The sequence below is a fragment of the Lacerta agilis genome, chromosome 12 (genome assembly GCF_009819535.1).
Source record: "Lacerta agilis isolate rLacAgi1 chromosome 12, rLacAgi1.pri, whole genome shotgun sequence".
Classification (NCBI taxonomy): domain Eukaryota; kingdom Metazoa; phylum Chordata; class Lepidosauria; order Squamata; family Lacertidae; genus Lacerta; species Lacerta agilis.
The window spans coordinates 25,527,034-25,547,690 of record NC_046323.1 but is presented as its reverse complement, the minus strand read 5'-3'; the positions used below and the strand labels follow the sequence as shown (position 1 = coordinate 25,547,690).

The 20,657-nt window shown below is 44.3% G+C and overlaps 1 protein-coding gene across 1 annotated transcript; it reads right to left on the bottom strand.

The window, feature by feature from the left end:
- Positions 1 to 229: 229 nt before the first annotated feature.
- AGR2 (anterior gradient 2, protein disulphide isomerase family member) lies at positions 230 to 11,754 on the bottom strand. Its single transcript, XM_033165347.1, has 8 exons — positions 11,682 to 11,754; positions 7,808 to 7,954; positions 6,187 to 6,250; positions 5,907 to 5,959; positions 4,622 to 4,695; positions 3,482 to 3,545; positions 1,307 to 1,390; positions 230 to 545 (listed from the first exon to the last, which is right to left on the bottom strand). Exons 2-8 carry the CDS (start codon positions 7,944 to 7,946, stop codon positions 496 to 498), a joined length of 528 nt encoding a protein of 175 aa, XP_033021238.1. The 5' UTR covers positions 7,947 to 7,954; positions 11,682 to 11,754; the 3' UTR covers positions 230 to 495.
- Positions 11,755 to 20,657: the final 8,903 nt, after the last annotated feature.

The following is a 20,657-nucleotide window of genomic DNA, read 5'->3' as shown; positions in this document are numbered from 1 at the left end:
CAACATCTGGGGTGGGGTGGGGTGCGTAGTTTCCTCAGCCCTGGTCTGCACTGACTGACAGCAACTCCCCAGGAATGGAGAGGAGTCTTTTCCAGCCCTGTCTGCAGATACCGGGGACTGAAGGTCTGCATGGAATTAGGTTCTAGAAAATATGTTTGCTGTGTTGTTTGTGTCATTGGAAATCTTCTGTACAAGATTGCAAAATAAGACAGATTACAAAATTGCAAACTCCATAAAGTGTTTTTCCTTTTAATCTTGATTTATAGAAAAGAGCATACAGTGTTTTCAGTCTTATCTTATAAAAGCAATCAATACATAATACCACACAGTTACAAATGAGTATTTATAACACAGTTGTCCTCCTGGAAGTTATGCGTACTGTGAGTTGTTGATATGCATATCCAAGGGCAGCCTACGCATTCTCTTCGGTGAGAACTATTTTTTCGTACACTGCGTTAGAGGTGGAAGACCTGAGAGTGTGTCTGTTTTCTTTCTTTACAATTCAGTCTTCAACAACTTCAGAGCTTTCTGCATATTTGCATACACTGGAAAAACCAAACAGATCATAAGTCAGGGAAGCCTGTGTGTGTGTTATACAAAAAGTAATCTAGCATGTAATGCACATCAGCTTGAACTTTCTAAATTATGCAAATTGCAATAAACCAAATTCACTTTAATTTCCCACCATTTACAACAGCAGAAGCAATGCATACTGTTAATGGTCCGCACATCATCGACAACTCGGTTAAATTGGATAACATGGAATTAAATGGATTTAATGATGCTTTTCATGCTCAGGTTTCCATGCGGCGAGCCATTATTGTGCATAGGACCCCACCATGTGGGTCATCTCAGGTGCAGAACTTGCTCTGGGGATATTTTGGCAGTGGCATGAAAACAAATTGCACCACGTTGGACCATCCATGTGGATGGATTACCGGTTTCAGGTGACATTCACATGGCATCCATATCGAAAACGGCAGACTCTAAATCATTTACATAAATGGCATCAGTCATTTTCTATGTGTTGCTGTGCATATTTATTCAGAAGTTAGGATGGTGAAATCCATCCATTTACCGGTAGTTTTCTCTCAGTTCCACATTTTTCCAGTCTTAAATTCAGTTGCCTACATTTCCAAATCAGTTTGTGATTTTTTTCAAGGCATCAGGAAAATTCACCAGCATTTATTACTATTTTATGCACACTTTGCAATGCTATTGTGCAACTGGAGGGAGCTCCAAAGCAGAATTTCAGACCTTCCTTTGTTCCGAATCTATGCGAGAAGCTCTGCTAGGAAATACTTACGTAATGCAATGTCTGAAGGCTCATAAGCATAGAGGCGGTTGGAATATCTTCCAGTAATATCTGCTCTAACTGTCAGTGAAGGATCTGGAGAAACAATGATCACATTAACTTTCCATCTGCAGCCGTCAAAAAACCCTCAATGAAAATGGCTTCTACTGTCCCCCATGCAAAAGATGCTTAACCACATGAATGTTGTCTATAATTCACCAGTATAGAATTATGCATAGTCACTTTTTTGCATATCTGCGGGGGAAACGCTGAGAAATGTTTCCCTGCTTCTGTAGGAAGGAGCTGTCATTGTGTGATGTTACAGTCCACTCGAATCTCCACAATTAGCGTGAGATTCCAGGGGTATCTGGCATGCTTACCAAAGTTTGTGTTCCCTTTTGGGACAACAAGACACAGCTGAGACTATGATGTCCTTATGACATATGGTTTTATTTACACATATAGACAGCCTGCCCCTAGATGGAGGGATTGTAGGGCATTCACATCCTATGAGGGTCTGGCTCCCCTTTTGAGCACAGCATTGGATTCAGAGGACAGCAAAAAGCCATCCACGGTGTCTCTTCATTCCAGTCTGTCTTCCGCAGCTCTCCTCCTCCTTCTACATGCTGCTAACCAATGCCAAGGACCTCCCCCAGCCTACATCATTCAGTGACATAGGTGCCAACTCCACAGGGCTGAAATGTCTTCAGCCCCTCCCCCCCCGCCCAAAATCTGTTGGGACAGGGCTGAATCCCTCCTCCATCTTGAGGAGCCTGGCCTTGCAGTGGCAGCAGGCCTTGCTGGGCCTTGCAGTGGTGGTGCCAAGTCTTGCTGGGCCTTGTGGCAGCTGTGGTGGCCCTAACAGGTCCCTGTGCCATGATGCACGTGATGTCACACATGTGCACAATGGGGCCCCACAATGTTGGGCAGAACTCGGTGCCTCTGTTCAGAGTTGAAACCCAAAACCTGGCCTTTACCCACTAGCATCCAGCCAAGAAGGGGCTCCACTCCCCCTTGCCTGGCATTCTTGCCCTTTGATGGTTTCCTTGATGGGCCATCTCAGGTCTTTCTCCTCCACTAATGGCCCATTCATCTCGCTCTGCCAAGCTGGCTTGGCTTGTTAGCATAACTAAATCCAGGGGGTTCCTGTGTTTGGCAAAGTTTAATTCTACATCCAGGAATTATGGAGAGAATCTGGCACCCAGGCATTTAAGGGAATCTGTCCCCCCCCCACCGCCAATCCATAGCAAGGCTTTGTACAACAACAAAGCTTTCCTTTTCAGCTGCTTCCACTGAACAGCTGGTGGGCAGAAATGGGACTCGGCGATTTCTCCACGCCCCCATCCTAAATAATAACTAAGTAAAATGTAAGCTGTAGATGTTAAAGCAATCAGCAGCATCAGCCTGAGGGGGAACCTTCTTAAGATCAGTGTCATTTGTTAACTCCTTGGAGCGTTTGTAAAAAAAAATCCACCCCTTAGCCAATTTAATAAAAAGAGTGGGGCATATGCTCCATTGTTTGCAGAGAAGCAAGTATATTGGAAAGAAATATTGGGCAGGTTATTGTTGCAGATACAAATGTGAAATGTTTCCTTTTACACAACTACTTTTTTTGGCACTTTATCAATCCCCTCCTTAAAAACAGGGGAGGGGAAAGCTGCTTCAAATTACAAAAACTGGTTGGACATGGGGCAAGTGTATTGCACGTTAAGAGCGGTTTTATGGGACCCATCCTATAGGTCTTTGAGCTAAAACACCAATAACACCAGCGGTACAGGAGATTCAAGTTTTGCTAGCAACAGCCACATTCTCCAGCTTGAATGCTTGCAAAACCCCATTTCCCCCATATTGGAGATGCAACCTGATGATAAATCAAGCTTTCGTTCCACAGTAAATATTAACTCATCTCAGCTACAGTGGTACCTCTGGTTACGAACGTAATTCATTCCAGAGGTCCGTCCTTAAGCTGAAAGCGCTCTTATCCTGAAGCGTGCTTTCGCTAATGGCACTTCCCGCTGCATCCTGGCGCAAAGTTTGCAATCAGGAGCAACTACTTCCGGGTTAGCGGAGCTTGTAACCCGAAGCGTGCGTAACCAGAAACATGCGTAACCAGAGGTACCACTGTATTCAGCTTGGCATGGTCCCCTCCCCCCAAAAACAGAACTCTTTGACCCCTTAACTACTCACCTACAAACACGATTCTGGGGACATACTGGCCATCTGGTGAAAGATGTTTGTCTGTGGTTTCATACTGAAAGAAAATAAAAAGAAAATACAAACACCTGTGATGCAAGCCATTTAGATCACACAGAGAAGAGTCAAAATATCTATTAAACATTGCCAGTTACTTCAACATAATGAAAGGTTAGGTGGAATAGATGATGATGTGACAGCCGTCCCATAATGTATAATATAACAGAACTGGACCACAGTGAGGATTTGATGAGCATTAGAATTATTTTAGCAAGCACATCCACTCACTTCATTTCACACACAGCATTTTTCCCTATAGGGAGATAACATCCACATAAGAAAAATGTATATTAAACTGTTATACATGAAGAATGCACAGGTATCCATTTTGTTGGGAAGTTGCTCTATACTAAACTCTAAATACACTCTATACTGAACTGCTGTCAACCTAGCAGTTCGAAAGCACGAAGTGCAAGTAGATAAATAGGCGGGAAGGTAAACAGTGTTTCCGTGCACTGCTCTGGTTTCACCAGAAGCGGCTTAGTGACGCTGGCCACATGACCCGGAAGCTGTATGCCGGCTCCCTTGGCCTATAGAGCAAGATGAGCGCCACAACTCCAGAGTCGTCCGCAACTGGATCTAACGGCCAGGGGTACCTTTATCTTTACCTTTACTGCTCTATACTAGGGTTGGCATATGTCCAGTTTTTCCCCGACATGTCCAGGATTCCAATGGCGAAATTACCATCTGGGGGGAATTTTTTAAAATTGACAAAGCATCCAGGTTTTTGCAAACAGAACCGGGAAGTGTCTGCCCAAAAATAGGCCAACAACTTTTTGGGTGATCCCCCTCTCCCCCCAAAAAGCTCAACAACTGTTTGTGTCTGGATTTTTACTTCTTGAAATATGGCAACCCCATCTATATATTACTTTCCCAACAATCATGGCAATCTAAACACTTGCCTATTTTTCTAAAAACAGCAACCACCCTTACACAGATTGCTTCCATTATGGAAAGATGCCCTGTGTGAACCAGCTCTAGGTAGAATTAAATAGATCTACTTGAAACTTGGCCGAAAGAATAATTGCTTTATTACAAAACAGAGCACTTAGTCAAGAGTGAAAGAAAACTTACAACAAGATTGAGGAGAATAAACTTCTCGGACAATTTCTGTATCTCTTTGTGTTCAGCAAATACCTTCTTCAGTGCTAGAATGGGAGAAGACGAAATTAGACTCACTATTAGAGAAAAAAAGAATCTGAAACATAGAAAGAACATTATGTATCTATTGTCAGTACAGATCAAATAAAAATTCATGAACGCTTAAGGCCTGAAGGCCAAATACAAATCACTGTAAAATGAAAGAGATAAGCTAAAGAATCAAAAGTTTAGAAACAGGCCTGGGAACGAAAGGAGGTCAAGGTTATCGCAATCAATGTTTTGGGTTTTTGAAACCTGGATTCTTTTGCTTAGCAAAGGAATTCACAAGAAGCCTGAGGCTGAAATCCAAATTCCATTTACCAGGGAGTAAACCTCACTGAGGGACCCAGGTGGCCCTGTGGGTTAAACCACAGAGTCTAGGGCTTGCTGATCAGAAAGTCGGCGGTTCGAATCCCTGCCATGGGGTGAGCTCCCGTTGCTCGGTCCCAGCTCCTGCCCACCTAGCAGTTCGAAAGCACATCAAAGTACTGTACAAGTAGATAAATAGGGACCGCTCCAGCGGGAAGGTAAACAGTGTTTCTGTGCACTGCTCTGTTTCGCCAGAAGTGGCTTTGTCATGCTGCCCACATGACCCGGAAGCTGTCTGCAGACAAACACCGGATCCCTCGACCTATAGAGCGAGATGAGCGCCACAACCCGAGTCGGACATGACTGGACCTGATGGTCAGGGGTCCCTTTACCTTTACCTTTAAACCTCACTGAATTCAGTGGGACTTACTTCTGAGTAGACACAGGATTGCAGCTTAAGACAGGAAACTGCACTTATTGACTTACTCATGCTACGCCACTCTAGTATGAATTATACAATGAATGTTTCATTTCGAAGGAGAGAAGTGCTGGATCTAAGGCCTGCCTGAAAGCCAGTCTCCTAAGTGAACAGAAAATGTCCTTACAACTGTCAATGAATGCATGGAGTTTGGGGGTTCATACGATGTGTGGACAGGCTAGCATTTTGAGCTCATCAGCACAAATTTGTGAATATCTGATTGCGATCATTTCTAAGAGGGGGAAAAATGTAAATAGAAATTTTTGCCTTCCATTCATCTAAACCTCCCCAGTTATTAAGTACAGGATAAAAATATAGATTACACCTTCAGTGTAAAAAGAGCCGATTTATTGTTGTTATTATTATTGGTAAGCAATTGTATTTGCTTGGATGCAGACCAAAAGATGATGTGTCTGTTGGAAAGAATGGTACCTTGACTGTGAGGGCAGTCTTCTAAGTGGTGGATGATCATTATAGGTTTGTTGCTGAAAAGAAGAAAAGGTCCATTTTAGATTCTCACAGTAGCAGGCGATAAAAAGAGCAAAACTCATGATGGACAAAAAAAAAAAAACCAATGCCTTAAGATTTAAGGTCCTGGAAAAAAGATATGGAAACATTTTTCATTCCTTAGAGTGGAGGGAGGAGACCTTCACACGTCATAGTGAAAACCATGTCCTACGTCACACGTGAAAACCATAGGGGGACGACTTACTTTGTCCTGGCTTTATGGAGAGCTTCTTCATAAGTCTGAGTCCAGATAAGCTGATCCCCCCAGCCTAGAGGGAAATGATGAATGGAATTTAGTTTTAAAGCATGTTATGATTGCGGAGGCATTAATCCCATAACCAGTTGTAGGGTTGCCATATTTTGAAGAGCAAGGAAGAGGGCCCATTTGCCAACTTCTACTTTTAACTATGGATCGCTATGACAACACACATTTTACATACCCATGAAAAAGAGGACGTGTCCTGGAAAAAGAGGACATGTGGCAACCGAGTTGAGTCCTGAACAAAGGCAACTCTAAGTGAGGCTTAGTGCTGGCCATTAGGCAATGGCTTTTCCCACCAGCCTTGCCCTACCCTCCAGCCCTAGAAGCCCTGATAAGGGAGCTGTTTCCACAGGAAGAACTGTGAGGGGAGAGAGACTTTCTGTTTGCCATCAGGGGTTGGTTGGTTTAATCTGTGCTGCCTCAACTCCAGTCCGAGGAACCCATGCGCATAATGCGTATGTGTATTTTAATGAGCTGAACAGAGTGAAAGATTATGAGTCACCAGGGTGTGGAGAGCATGTGTGTGAACTTAACAGTGCTTAGTTTATCTTTTCATAGCTATTTTGTTAATATTTTTGTTAATTTTATAGATTACAAATGCTTGTATTAATTTGTTAATCATATAATATGACTTTTGCTTACATTGTGAAGTTCGGCTAATTTTTTAGTTGTTGCTTTGTTAACAGTGTTTTATAGATTGCAATTGTTTCCCTGACGCTTTGCGAATTATCCTATATGATTTTTGCTGTGTTTGTGATGTTCTGTCATGTTTATTGTGTTCTGTCATGTCGTTATTATTTATTGTTTGTAAGCTGCTTTGGGATGCATTCAAATGAAAAGTGGCATAGAAATATAATAAAGCAAATAAAATAAAACAAATCACTAATTTCCAGCTATTCGCCAGCAAGTGCTTCTTTGGTTTCAAGGTTTTGAAAATCGAGGTGCGCATTAGATTCGATGGTGCATTAGATTTGCGTAAATACGGTATTTATTTTTTCCAAACCCATTGATTAATTGCAATGATTTCTTCTAACGCTGGCATTAATCTGAACTAGCACTCGTTTCAAGTTCAATGTGAAATTTAGATAATTACCTCCTGCAACCAATTACCAAGCGTTGGAGGAACGTCCCCAGAGGCTTCCTTATTTAAATAATATGTACACCTCCTTTTTGAGAAAAGACCCTCTTACATTACAAGCGTATAACAACGTATAAGAGGTAAGTCTCACGGAACTCAGTGAAACTCACTTCCAAGTAGACATATGTAGGATTGTGCAGTTTTGTAAGTTTTCAAAGGGCAGGGTCCATCAGAACAACCCTGTGAGATAAATTAGGCTAAGAGAGGTCACCCAGTGAGCTTCATGAGTGAATTGGAACTGGAACCCTGGATTCCCATGTCCTAGTCCAACACTCTAATTTCTACCCAACCCACTTGGTTCTGTTCTGAATCTCCCATCATTTTGCTCCATTGGATGGTCTTGGGTTCTAGTATTTTGAGAAAGGGTTAAAAAAACAAAAAAACAACACCCTGTTTTCTCACTGCGCTCAGGTAGCATTCCTTTACCTCTGGAGAGAGTCTGGGGCAGTTTGGGACGGGTTTCTTTTACATCCTTCTTTTCACTTTTCACAGTAGTCGTGTCTTTCGCCGAAATGTACGAGACGGCGACGAGCAAAAGCAACACCGATATGAGGCTCTTCTCCATGGTTGAAGCTAGGGGGAGAAAAAAAGCATTAAGGATTTATTCAGCTGCATTACAGAACAGGAGACTATTAGGTATGGAACAATAGAGGCACACAATCAATCTTGCTGGCTAAGTTACAAGCATTGGAATGGAATTACTCTAGTTCCAGCTTGGTCACAGTAAAAAAAAAAAAAAAGCAACTGAATGTTAAGTGCTACATACAACATGCATGAGAAACTCGGCTTGGGACTCAGTGTATAGTATGCATAGAAGTAAATCCTTCTGTGCTCAAGCAGGGATGGGAAACTATATGCAGTTTTATGCACCATTTACCTTGGTATATGCATATTTGTGCACATTACTTGGCTGGTGAATTGCATTCCAACATTCAGAGAAGTGTGAATTTTGAAGGGTGGCTGTGTTTCATTTTGCTTACTGTTTTAGAAAGTGTGAATTAGGTAGATTTGCTTAAAAAGCAAACTGAATCCAATTTCTTCCCCATCCTTATAACGAAACTTTCCATTGATGGCTACATCATGAAGACAAACAGAGCTGAATGTAACTCTACTGTGATATTCAAAGTTGTTACTTTGAATTAAAACTAACCTTTATTCCCCAGTCACTCATTTGGTGGTTACCGTGGACTTGAAGGAATTGGAGCCGTGTAAAGCAAATCAAAGTATTTACAAGGCACTTGCCTTGGGTTGTGAGGAATGAAACACTTCTCTCGGTGCGGCGACAACAGGGAAATATTTAGGAGACAATGAAATCAAAGTAGCTTCAAATACCTAGGCTTGCCAAGCTGGCTATGCTCTGACAGCCAGAGTCCACTTAAGGCACCCTAAAGCTGCAGTCTTATGCACAGTAAGACCTTCTGAGCACAGGGGTACTTAATTCAGAGTAAGCATTGGAGGGGGTTGGACTAAATGACTCTCAGAATCCCTCCCATCTCTACAATTCTATGAGTCTATTTGTTAAGATTGTGCTGTGTGCCTTCACATATGATGCATTCTCTCCCCCCCCCCAATGTACAGCCTGATCTTATCCATGTTTACTCAGAAGTAAGCCCCACTGTGTTCAGTTGGACTTGCTCTCTTGTAAGTGTATATATCGAGCACTGCAGCCTTGAAGTTTTCTAAGCCAATTAAAAGTCATGCTGTAAGTTTTAGAATGAATTCATCTCAAGATGCTAATTCTGCTAGCATCCCCAATGCTCCCTTATCTTGACGGTGAACATAATTCTGAATGAATCTGATTAACCTCATTTTAGTCCAATTATAGATCTGTTGGTTTCTAAATCCTGACTTTTAAAAATAGCACCCATCGCTACGGGTGACGGACGCTTGATGCTAAGACCTGACAATTCTCACTTGATGTGGCAGACTGCAAATTTGAGAGAAGCAAAGGGTTTTCTGCAGGTCTCGGGACCAATTCAACAGTGGTGGCGTATTGAAGCATGGGCTGTTACTGTTTATATAGCCTGATGACTGAATTGGTGTGAAGTGGCTGCATGCTTGCATCCCCATAGTGACTAAGGCAGGGGTCAGCAAACTTTTTCAGTCGTGGGCTGGTCCACTGTCCCTCAGACCTTGTGGGGGGCCAGACTATATTTTTTTTGGGGGGGTGAACAAATTCCTATGCCCCACAAATAACCCAGAAATGCATTTTAAATAGGACACATTCTACTCATGTAAAAACACACTGATTCCCAGACCGTCTGCGGGCCGGATTTAGAAGGCGATTGGGCTGGATCCAGCCCCTGGGCCTTAGTTTGCCTACCCATGGACTAAGGCGATTGCAACTTATATAACAAGCCTGAATTAGCTTGTGGGTGGGGGAGAGGGTAAAATCAGTGGCAGAACACAGGTCAAGTTTAGCAGGGGTGGCCCAAGTTTTTTTGCTGTCTAAGCAAAAGGACAATATGCTCCTCCCTGCAATTCCATGTACAGAAGTGGATCGTACTGGCAGATTAATTTTACACAAAGACTGGTTAGTTTAGCTGCATGATGCACAGAGCTGGGTCCTCCATTCCAACTGAGGATTCCACCTCACTCTGCCCAATGGCAGGACCGGCCCTGGAGTTTTGATCAGTACCCCAGTTTAGACCCCAACAGAAGCTCTATTTAAATACATTACTCTCTAATCACACACACACACACACACACACACACACACACCGTGTCCAACTTAAGAAGAGGTAATGATGGTGCTGATGGCCCTCTCCATCATTAATCTGTGCAGCATGTCCCTCCACATGCTCTCCTTCCAGGTGATGGGCTGAGGGGCTGTGGGTAAGTAGCAGAGAGGGGTATCAGCTGCACACCCCATTTGGCTCTCTAGATTGGCCCCAAGTCACTGGGGCAGCCTTGCAGAGAGTAGGTCTGCCTCCATCAAATTTAGCCAAGGATGGAAGCTTCAAAATAACGGTACCATTTGAGATAATCAAGTCCCTGCTTTGAAGATCAAGCGGGGCTGATATAGTCAGGATTAAGTCTACTATGCTCAAAATCAGCAAATACAATTTTCAAGCATGTTACTCATCTTCCATATTTTCTTCTCAGACTTTCTACAACAACCAGGAAACAATGGTGTCCAAAATGTGCATTCTGAAGCTTCAATCCTAAGCATATTAACTTGGAAGGACGTTTGAATGATATTGAATGGGGCTGATTCTCAGGTTTGGATCTGTGTTGTTTTTTTTTAGGGGACTGCAATCCTGTACACACTTAAAGGGTAAAGGTAAAGGGACCCCTGACCATTAGGTCCAGTTGCAGGCGACTCTGGGGTTGGGGCGCTCATCTCGCTTTATTGGCCGACGGAGCCGGCATACAGCTTTCAGGTCATGTGGCCAGCATGACCAAGCCGCTTCTGGCGAACCAGAGCAATGCACGGAAACCCCGTTTACCTTCCCGCCAGAGCTGTACCTATTTATCTACTTGCACTTTGATGTGCTTTCGAACTGCTAGGTTGGCAGGAGCTGGGACCGAGCAACGAGAGGTCGAACTGCCGACCTTGTGATCGGCAAGCCCTAGGCTCTGTGGTTTAGACCACAGCGCCACCCACGTCCACACTTACATGACAGTAAATGCCATGCAGCATGTTAGGACTTACTTTGCAAATAAACATGCACATGTTTTATTAATGTGACAGACATCCTCATGCCTTCATGGGGGAAATCAAAATAGACAAGTTTTTGGAGGAGTATTTGGCTTTTTAAGAAAACAGGCTGCAAGGACATCTTGTCATCCTTTGAAACCACAAAAAAACACAACTAGCCAGAAAATGGAAGAAGTGGGTGGGTGTGGGGCACGAACCTTCCGAGCAGCAGAAGATAGACAGCTGAGAAGATTCAAGACTGGTAATAGACCATAGAAGAAAACAGAGCTTTGACAAAGGCGTTGGAAAGTGCCAAGCAGGAAATCAGACCAGGGTGTGGGGATCAGAGCTGTTAGCAGATTCAATGGGAAAGCAATGACTGACAAAAGTTGCTTCTTTAAAAAACAAAATAAAATCACAAAGGTTTGTAAAGCTACACACACACACACACACACACACACACACACACACACACTTGTAGTCGTCAGCATAGTTAATGGAAGAAACAGTAAAACACTCTAGCAGCCTTTTCACTGCCCTTTCACTGCTCCAGTCTTCCCAGCCTGTTCTTTGTTACCTGCCCATCAATAAGTAACCTGACTCATAAGCTCAGAGGACTCTGAACAGGTGCTTTGCTAAGCCCAGAGCGGATCATCTTACCTGCTCTGCCCTCTTCCTCCTTTGAGAAACTGCTAAAGTGTTCCAAGTTTCAGTGTGAACAAGGAAGGTATGGTATGCCTATTTATGCACCTGGGCACACCTCATCCCCACCCACAAGTTGTGGCATTTGAATACTTCTGATGCAGGGGGAAACCTCTATATTTTTTTTTAAAAAAGAAAATAAATAAAAGACAAGGTGTTTGCAAGTAATTTCTGAAAGAAATAAATGCCATCAGCGTACAGTTTATCAGTAGTTTTAGAAAAGTAAAATTTATAGGTGTATATGAGAGTTTTGGAAAAATATATTTTCTGATGTGGGCAACGAGCCAAATCCAGGTAAGCATAAATCAAGGCTTCTGATTTGCCTGAAGGCTGATCTGGCTTTCTGTGATTGGACAGAAGCTTCATCCTAAAGCACAGGTCTGCAATTCCTCTGAGAAGATGAAATTAGTTATGAATTTAAGGGCGAATTAGGTGGTCATTTTACTGAGTACAGGGCACTGATCCAGATCAAAGATCCCAAGGGAAATGCCAAATGAAAATGGAACCTGACAGTTCATCTTCCAAAGCAGGGTGCGGTGTTGGCTCACAATTCCCATTGCCCATAGGACTTGAAGCCTAACAGCAAGGCCACTGGTTCCCCACCATTGCTTTAAAGTGCCTTTTACATCACTCCAGTGTTGGAAACCATGCTGAAAATATGAATATCGTAATTTAAGGAGGGAACTGCCCAGACCCTCTTGCCTTCTGTGTGAAATGATTTTATTGGGCTGGATTCACCTAAGCCACTACACTAGTGGAAGCCGGTGCTGAGACTCCTGCTAGCTCAATGGGCTTGCCTCACTCTCCTCTTACCTGGGTGCCCCATCTCCCCCAAATCTACTCTGGGAAGTCAGGAGAACCCCCAGGACAGCAGGCAGAGGAAGGAGAGGGGAGGTCATTCCATCTGCCACTGCTTGCATTGATCAGTGCTGTCAAGTATCCCGTTTTCCCCGGGAATTTCCCTTATTTCAAGCAGTTTCCCGCTGCTATCCCTTATTTTTTATATCCCTTTAATTTCCCGTTTTTTCAAAGGAAGCAGCTCCTCTCCCTCCCCCTGCTGGCCAGGAACTGGGAAGACCTCGCCTCCTTGCAGCCTCAAAGCAAGCGGGAGCCATTTCCTGCGTTTACAGGCGTCGTAGCCCACGGGCAGCGTTTCCAAAATACAGTAAGCCTACTGCGCGCGTTCACACCAGTGCCGCCCACTTTTGCTTCTGGCTCCGCCCACCACTGCCATGTGACTGTCCCCGGGATAGGTGAGGCTGTTGTTGTTGTTCAGTCGTTCAGTCGTGTCCGACTCTTCGTGACCCCATGGACCAGAGCACGTCAGGCACGCCTATCCTTCACTGCCTCTCACAGTTTGGCCAAACTCATGTTAGTAGCTTCGAGAACACTGTCCAACCATCTCATCCTCTGTTGTCCCCTTCTCCTTGTGCCTAGATGAGGCTGCTGATCCCTTATTTTCAAATCTGAAACTTGACAGCTATGGCATTGATGGAGCACTCAAATTACTGCGCTGTTGAATCCCACCCAGTGTTCTTCTTGGAATAGTAGCTGTTTCCTAGCAACGAAAGGAATAGATGCTGAACCAAACAGATTGCTAAGTGAATTTCTATATCAGGGAGGCTTATCAATACCACCATGCATGCAATTTGATGTGGTGAACATTGTATTTCACAAGTGCATACCCTTAATTTTGCAGGCGTTCTAGAAGTCTGTGTGTAAGTACTGAGGAACACACATGCCAGTGACTGCATGGAGTAGGAAGGTCTGAAGGGAGATTATTCCCCCCCCCCCTTTTAAAAAGTTTTATTGAATTTAGTAGATAACAAAACATTCTTATGAATGGTATAACAAAAAAATACAAATAAAAACCACTTCATTCCTAAACAATTCATTTCACCAAACATTCTTACTCAGTTACATAAGACTTCCCATCACCCCCCCAACGTGTTTGCTGATTCTATTTTCCAGTTGTACTAAAAATTATTACATTATACTGTTAGTATGATGTATGGGGTGAGCTCCCGTTGTTCGGTCCCAGCTCCTGCCAACCTAGCAGTTCGAAAGCATGTCAAAGTGCAGGTAGATAAATAGGTACCGCTCCAGCGGGAAGGTAAACGGTGTTTCCGTGCACTGCTTTGGTTTCGCCAGAAGCGGCTTGGTCATGCTGGCCACAAGACCCAGAAAAACTGTCTGTGGAAGCGGACAAACGCTGGCTCCCTCAGCCTTTAAAGCGAGATGCGCACCGCAACCCCAGAGTCGTTCGCGACTGAACTTAATTGCCAGGGGTCCCTTTACCCTTTACCTTTACTGTTAGTATTGTCTTATAATTTATTTCCAACATCTTTTGGTATCCTTCTTATGATATTTTTGGCTACTAATTTATACAGGAATCATTCGAATTCTGCCATAGGAGGGAGATTCTCAGCTAGGTGGGCTCAAATAAACTAGTTGACCCTCCTGTGGATCAGGGCCCCTACGTTACTAGGTTTTCTGATTGTGGGGAAGCTTCTAAGAGCAGGAAGACTGGGGACAGAACAGAGGACTGCAGGTTTCTGAGTTGCCATCTCTCAAGGCTGTAATTGAACACAGAGCGTAATGCACTCTCAAAAAAAGTATTGCCCAAGCCATTTTAAGGTTCTCTTGATCAATACCCAGCACCTTGAATTGTGCTAGAAAGGGAAGAGGAAACCAGCAGAGGTGTTACAGCATCATCTGACAACACCAAATTTGGCACAGTCTGTCCCAGTTATTTACTGCTCCCATTAAGCCTTAACAGCTACCAGTGTTCTCCTGATGTAAAAAATGACAAAGAGCTTTATGGCACTTTAAAGATATAATGGCATAAGATTTTGTGGATTAGAGGCCACTTCACTAGATGCAAGGTGTTATTGTCAGCAGATGCAGCTGTAGGGGGGGGATTGTAAACTGTGGGGTAAAATGCCCGTGAAATGCAAAAAGCATAGTCTGTGGAAAATCCAGTCAAAGCTTAATTGTTGCAGAACTGTACTCTATACATTTCACAGGCATTTGACTCCGTAGTTTACAGTCGTCGTCCCCGATCCACATATAACTACCATGTTTAATTGATGTTTGAAATAATCTTTGTGAAATACTTAAAAAATGGAACAAAAACCAAAATCTGTACAGGTTCTGATATCGCAGTAATAAAAGCCTGATAGTGCAGGTAAACCTTCTGTAACACACACACAATTTGTGGCCCCTTCAAGATCAACATGATAATTGTAGCATACCTGTATGTTTCCATGTACTCAAGTGAGCCATACTGCCTGCTACAAGCATGCAGTCATTGGTAGTTTTGCTAACTATGGAGAAGGAGCATTTGCACAGCAGTTGAGCACCTGTTTCAAATGCAAATGCTTCCTGATTGAATTTTTGGCATTGCCAAACAGGACTGGGAATATCCCTTCTGTGAAGCCCTGGAGAGGCACTGCCAGCCAGTGTAGACATTACTGAGCCAGATGGACCAATGGTCTGACTCAGTGGGAAGCAGCGCCCAGTGTTCCCACTTTGTGAGATGAATGAAGCATTTATCCTTGGTGGATGTATACAGAAGGCTACAGAAGTGTATGGGTGGGGAAGGAAATTTTGTAAACAGTGGGGTCCAGAGGTTGCAAAATGGAAAAGGGCAGTCACAGTAGGCCTGTGACGACCACCACCACCATTTCTTGGCTGTTTCATGCTGTCTCTGCTATAATTGACATGATTTTTTTCTGCCTTTTATTGTTTTCGAAACAAAATAAAAAAATTCCTTCCAGTAGCACCTTAGAGACCAACTAAGTTTGTTCTTGGTATGAGCTTTCATGTGCATGCACACTTCTTCAGATACACTGAAACAGAAGTCACCAGGCCCTTTTATATATAGTGAGAGGGGGGATGGGAATGGGTGATTGGCTCATAGGTGTGGTAAACCTGTTGATGACTGTTAACGACTGCAATTGGTCTTACAGGAAAAAACAAGGGGTGAGATGGCTATTGATGATTTTATTCCTCCTATACAGTCGTACCTTGGTTTCCGAACAGAATGCATTCTAGAAGTCTGTTCAAGTTCCGAAACGTTCAGAAGCCACGGAAGCCACGGCAGACATTTGGCTTCCAGGCAGAGTTTGCAAATTGGAACAGCTACTTCTGGGTTTGCAATGTTTGAGTTCCAAGTTGTTGGTGAACTAAGCTGTTCGAAAACCAAGGTATGACTGTATTGTATTTTACCCTTTGTTTGTAAGCCTTGCAGGTAATATTGATTAATACTAAAAATGCACATACGCAGGGCAGTATGTCCGCTCTTGTTCACAAAACCTTATGCCACAACCGGTCTTGAATGCGCCGCATAAGACTCTTTGTAGTTATCAATTGCCTTACAGGCATTGATTGATTAGAATCAGTAAAGTCCACCTATCCTTTACCTGGTTGGTGTGCCGTACCAAAAAGTTGCAAAGACACGTGGACTTAAGGCCCAGCTGCAGATCTCACCGTCTCTCGTGCCATAGCAAATATGTTTCCTAAGGTGGAGACTGTAACAGGCTACAAAGTCCAGTCATCATTATCCAGGTAAAAAGGGGTGTTCACCTTGCTTCGCTGGATGCATTCTTCTTTCCTTGCTTCTTCCTTGGCTCATAAATGCAACAGCTGCTCATTCTTTAAGAACTGGCACCCGCTAGCTTAAGAAAGGGTGGGGGGATGGGAAAAAATAAGTAGGATGGCACTACATGCAAAAAAAGACGGATCCTCCAAGTTGCACAGATACATGTTTAGCGGAACGAACATATCCTCCTTTAGGGGCACTATGTACTTAAACTCCCCCCCCCCCACCCCCCAATTCTGAAGCACAATCAACTTGAGTCTTTGGTTGAGTTGAGCAGTGCCAATGACTGTGATCCTGACCTCTCCCTTCCATGCATTCAGTGAACGTGAAAATGGCTTCTGTGCTGTAGTGGGAGGAAACTGAGGTATTCCTTGGGTCCGTGCAACATTTTTGTGTTGTTGTTTACTCCTCACGTTCGGAATCAGAGGTCATCTAAGGACTGCGCCGACTTCTTCCTTCCTTTCAATGCAACATTCGCCATTGCAAATGCAAATACTGGCTTGTGCCACAACAGCAAAGCCCCTAGGGAGCGCTTGGACTTCGCTGCAGGTTTCTAGAAACATGCAAGAATGTGTCAAGTCTGCTTCACCCAGACCGGAAATGTCATTGGATGATGTGTACCTAACTTCTAGGGCAAATCCTGCTGGGCTGAGCTATGACGCTGCACTAGCCTTGCTGAGTGTCCCATCCCTGAAAACAAACAACCTTTGTTAAATATTAAGGCCTAGTCATCACTCCAAGGCTTGACAGAACGTTATTTCTACCTGAGGATTTTTGAGGGTTAGGCCTCATCTGCACCATACACTTAAAGCACCGTTCTACCTTGGTGCCCCCTCCCCAAATAATAGGAACTGTAGTTTAAGGGTGCTGAGAGTTGTTAGAAGACCCCTATTCCCTTCACAGGGGACTGTGAAGAGTGATTGCTGACTCTTAGAGAGGCATAAGTGTGTTTTTAATGCACGGTCTATGTTAGCCTGTACTTCTTTTCAGGATTAGTGATCTTTGAAAGTGGCCCTGAGTCCCAGGTCTGTTGTGTCAGGCCACTGACCCCAGTACCTAGATCTCTAGGCCAGTTGGCACTGCCTGTTGGCTACCCTTACCCATTCTTGTCAGCCTGGGAATCTGCTGATTCTGCTGGCACTGATTAGGATGGAGAATGGGCCTGGCAGGGAGAACAGCACATACCCTCCAACATTTCTCTGATGAAAATAGGGACGTCCCATTCCATATTGATAATTTTACTATTTATACCCCACACATCTTACTGGGTTGCCCCAGCCACTCTGGGCAGCTTCCAACATACATAAAAACATAACAAAACATTAAACATTAAAAAAAAACCTTCCCTATACAGGATTGCCTTCAGATGGCTCGGGGGTCGCATAACGCCATACCCTCCAACATTTCTCCAATGTAAATAGGGACATCCTATGGAAAAGTGGGGCATTCTGGGAGCAGATCAGAAACCAGGACAGCTTCTCTAAAACACGGACGTCCATGGAAAATAGGGACACTTGGAGGGTCTGACAGCGCAGGAAGAAGGAAGGCAGCTTAAAGTGGTGTCTATTCAGCCTGGTTATCCACTGCCGCCACCAACACCTCTCGTTATAGTCAGTCTGGATAAGATGGCAGCAGACCCAAGGTCTTCTCTGGCCTTCTTCCTGTGGAACTCCTTCTGCCAGGTTGACTCTTCATCTTGCTTGGCTGCAGTGGTGGCATGGGGTAGAAAGGGAAGGTCTAAGGGGTTTGTGGAGTATAGTTTTGTGTGTGTGTGTGTGTGTGTGTGTGTGTGTTACAAGATCTGGGTTGGGTTTTTTGCAAGCTGTGAGGCGGTTGGTGAAGTCTGAGGGTGGATGGGGGGGCTAACCAAGGTGTAGTTGGGATTTTGGTGAGGGTTTTTTGGTGAGTGGGTAGGCAGAGTTGGTGAGCAAAGGGATTGGGATGGGGGTGACCATGTTGGCTAGGTTTAGCACTCCCAGAGTTCCCTGTAAAGAGGGATGGACTGTGAAACCACCCTGGGAATTGTAGTTCTGTGAGGGGAATAAGGGTCTCCTAACAACTCTCAGCACTCTTAACAGACTACATTTCCCAGGATTCCCTGTTGAAAGACATGATTGTTTAAAGTGGTATCATTGTGCTTTAAATGTATGGTGTGCTTATAAAGATGGACAACATCATTTCATCAGGCAGCACTGAGAACAACTTTGACTTCCTTTTCCACACCCACAAGGCAGAAAAACTTATTAAATTAGTGGAAAAAATATATAACCCTGAAATATGTCTGTACAATGGTACGGGCGTATGAACAAGATCCTGGTGCAAGTTTCCAGGAACTTTGTTGCACTCAGTTCCTGCTTATTGCTTGGTTACAAAACTGATTGGCAGCATTGTATTTATTTCTGTAGCCCGTCTGATGTTTCAACTATGGTGAAATCAGTGTTGTATCTTTGCCATCTTTAGCGTGTAGTATTGGAAGCTGGACAAGGGGAGTGAGATAACAAGTGCTAAGCATGCTTAGTTCAGCTTGCAAATATTTCATTAAGCGATAGCAAACCAGTTCGTTACTGTTTCAAAGTCTTCTCAGAGCAGGCTGGTTACTGATTAGTCTGCATGTAAGAACTTGGAATAGAAATACTTCACTGCTCAATTTACCCAGAAACCGCTTTTTTAAATATGAAGACAGCAAGGACCAGGGATGTGAAAATAACAGAATGCTTCCCCCATGTTGCAGATCACATGAGATTACTCCTCAAGAGCTGCTCTGTGTCCTGCTGCTCTAGGGCTTGTAAGTTATGGCTGTTTATTGTTGGCTTCACAGTTTTATGCATTTTATTTTATTATTGTAAACCATCCTGGGATCAAGTGATGAAGAGAACTCCATAAATCTCTTACATGGATGCATACACGTACAGTAAATCTGCGTAGGTAAAGCTAAAGGACCTCTGGATGGTTAAGTCCAGTCAATGGTGACTATGGGGTTGTGGCACTCATCTTGCTTTCAGGCCGCGGGAGCCGGCGTTTGCCCACAGACAGCTTTCCGGGTCACGTGACCAGCATGAATAAACCACTTCTGATGCAACAGGACACCATGATGGAAACCAGAGCGCATGGAAACACCATTTACCTTCCCGCTGCAGCGGTACCTATTTATCTATTTGCACTGGCGTTCTTTCTGACTGCTACGTTGGCAGAAGCTGGGACAGAGCAACAGGAGCTCACACCGTCATGGGGTTTCAAACCGCCAATCTTCCGACTGGGAAGCCCAAGTGGCTCAGTGGTTTAGAGCACAGCACCACCTGCATCCTTTAAAACCTGCATAGGATGCACATTTAATATACGTTATTTCAAATATATGCAGCTGAAGACTAGCAAAGGGAAGGACTGAAGGCGGAAGAAAGCTGGAAGCCCCAAGCAAACCTAGTGCAAAAATAGCTTTTAAGCTGTGATCCTTTCCTTCTGGGCAAGTCGTGCTTGGTGCACCCTGAAGCTGTCTTTGGTCAGTGGAGTGGTTGCTCTGGGAGTGGTTTCTAAAAGCACCTGTTCTGACTCCATGGATAGGCTGCTACGCAAGAAAGCAACGTTGTGTGCTGCAGCCTGCTGTAATTCCCTCCTGCAAAAATGCTGAGTTTCTGGATGCGACCTGGACTGACAGCTGACTTTTAAACACAGTAGATGAGACAGTGTCCCCAGCTGATCTGCAGGTGGACACCTGTCTGCCCTTTGAGGTACAGAGCAGAAGGGAATGACTGTGGGGCTCAGCTAGAAGGCTGCTGCTGCTCCTGACCTGAGTTGCTAGGAGGCGATGTGGAGGCATTGTCAGAGGAGGAATGGGAGGAGCTTAGAGGATAGGTGTTGGAAAACCCCAGGAAGGGTCCCACCGGGTTGCAGGTCATTGATTCTGGGACACGAGAGGTGTCTGACCCTGGGAAAGGACCCTATCACTTTCTTTTTTTATGTGGTCATAGACGTGAACAGAAGGGCCCAGTGGCTTGAGCGATAGAGATCTGGACCCGGGTGATGATCCAAATGGGTTAACAGAGGATTCATTCTTCTATCCTTCTACCTACCCATCACCACCAGGAGGTGGCTAGCAGAAAGTGTGATGCTGATCCAGCTATTATCTCTCACCATGGAGATGCCAGCACCAGCACAAGTCCAGTCCACCTGAAGGTTTGCTCAATGGCTCACCCAATCTCAGGACTCCAGCCGCTTGTCATGCTAAAGGTGTGCCTGCCCCACTCTTTGAAAGGAAGGTGCAGCGAGTGTGTGTTGCTTGCTGGATCAACATCTTAGCTTATGCTTACCCATGCATTTAACCTCTCACGTAGTTG

What these genes read in the sequence shown, in the direction of transcription:
- AGR2 (XM_033165347.1), bottom strand. Translation starts at nt 7,946, where the DNA reads ATGGAGAAGAGCCTCATATCGGTGTTGCTTTTGCTCGTCGCCGTCTCG. An exon ending in GCCCCAGACTCTCTCCAGAG is followed by an intron (nt 6,251 to 7,807) that starts GTAAAGGAATGC and finishes ATTTCCCTCTAG; the next exon opens with GCTGGGGGGATCAGCTTATC. An exon ending in AGACTGCCCTCACAGTCAAG is followed by an intron (nt 4,696 to 5,906) that starts GTACCATTCTTT and finishes CTCCCATTCTAG; the next exon opens with CACTGAAGAAGGTATTTGCT.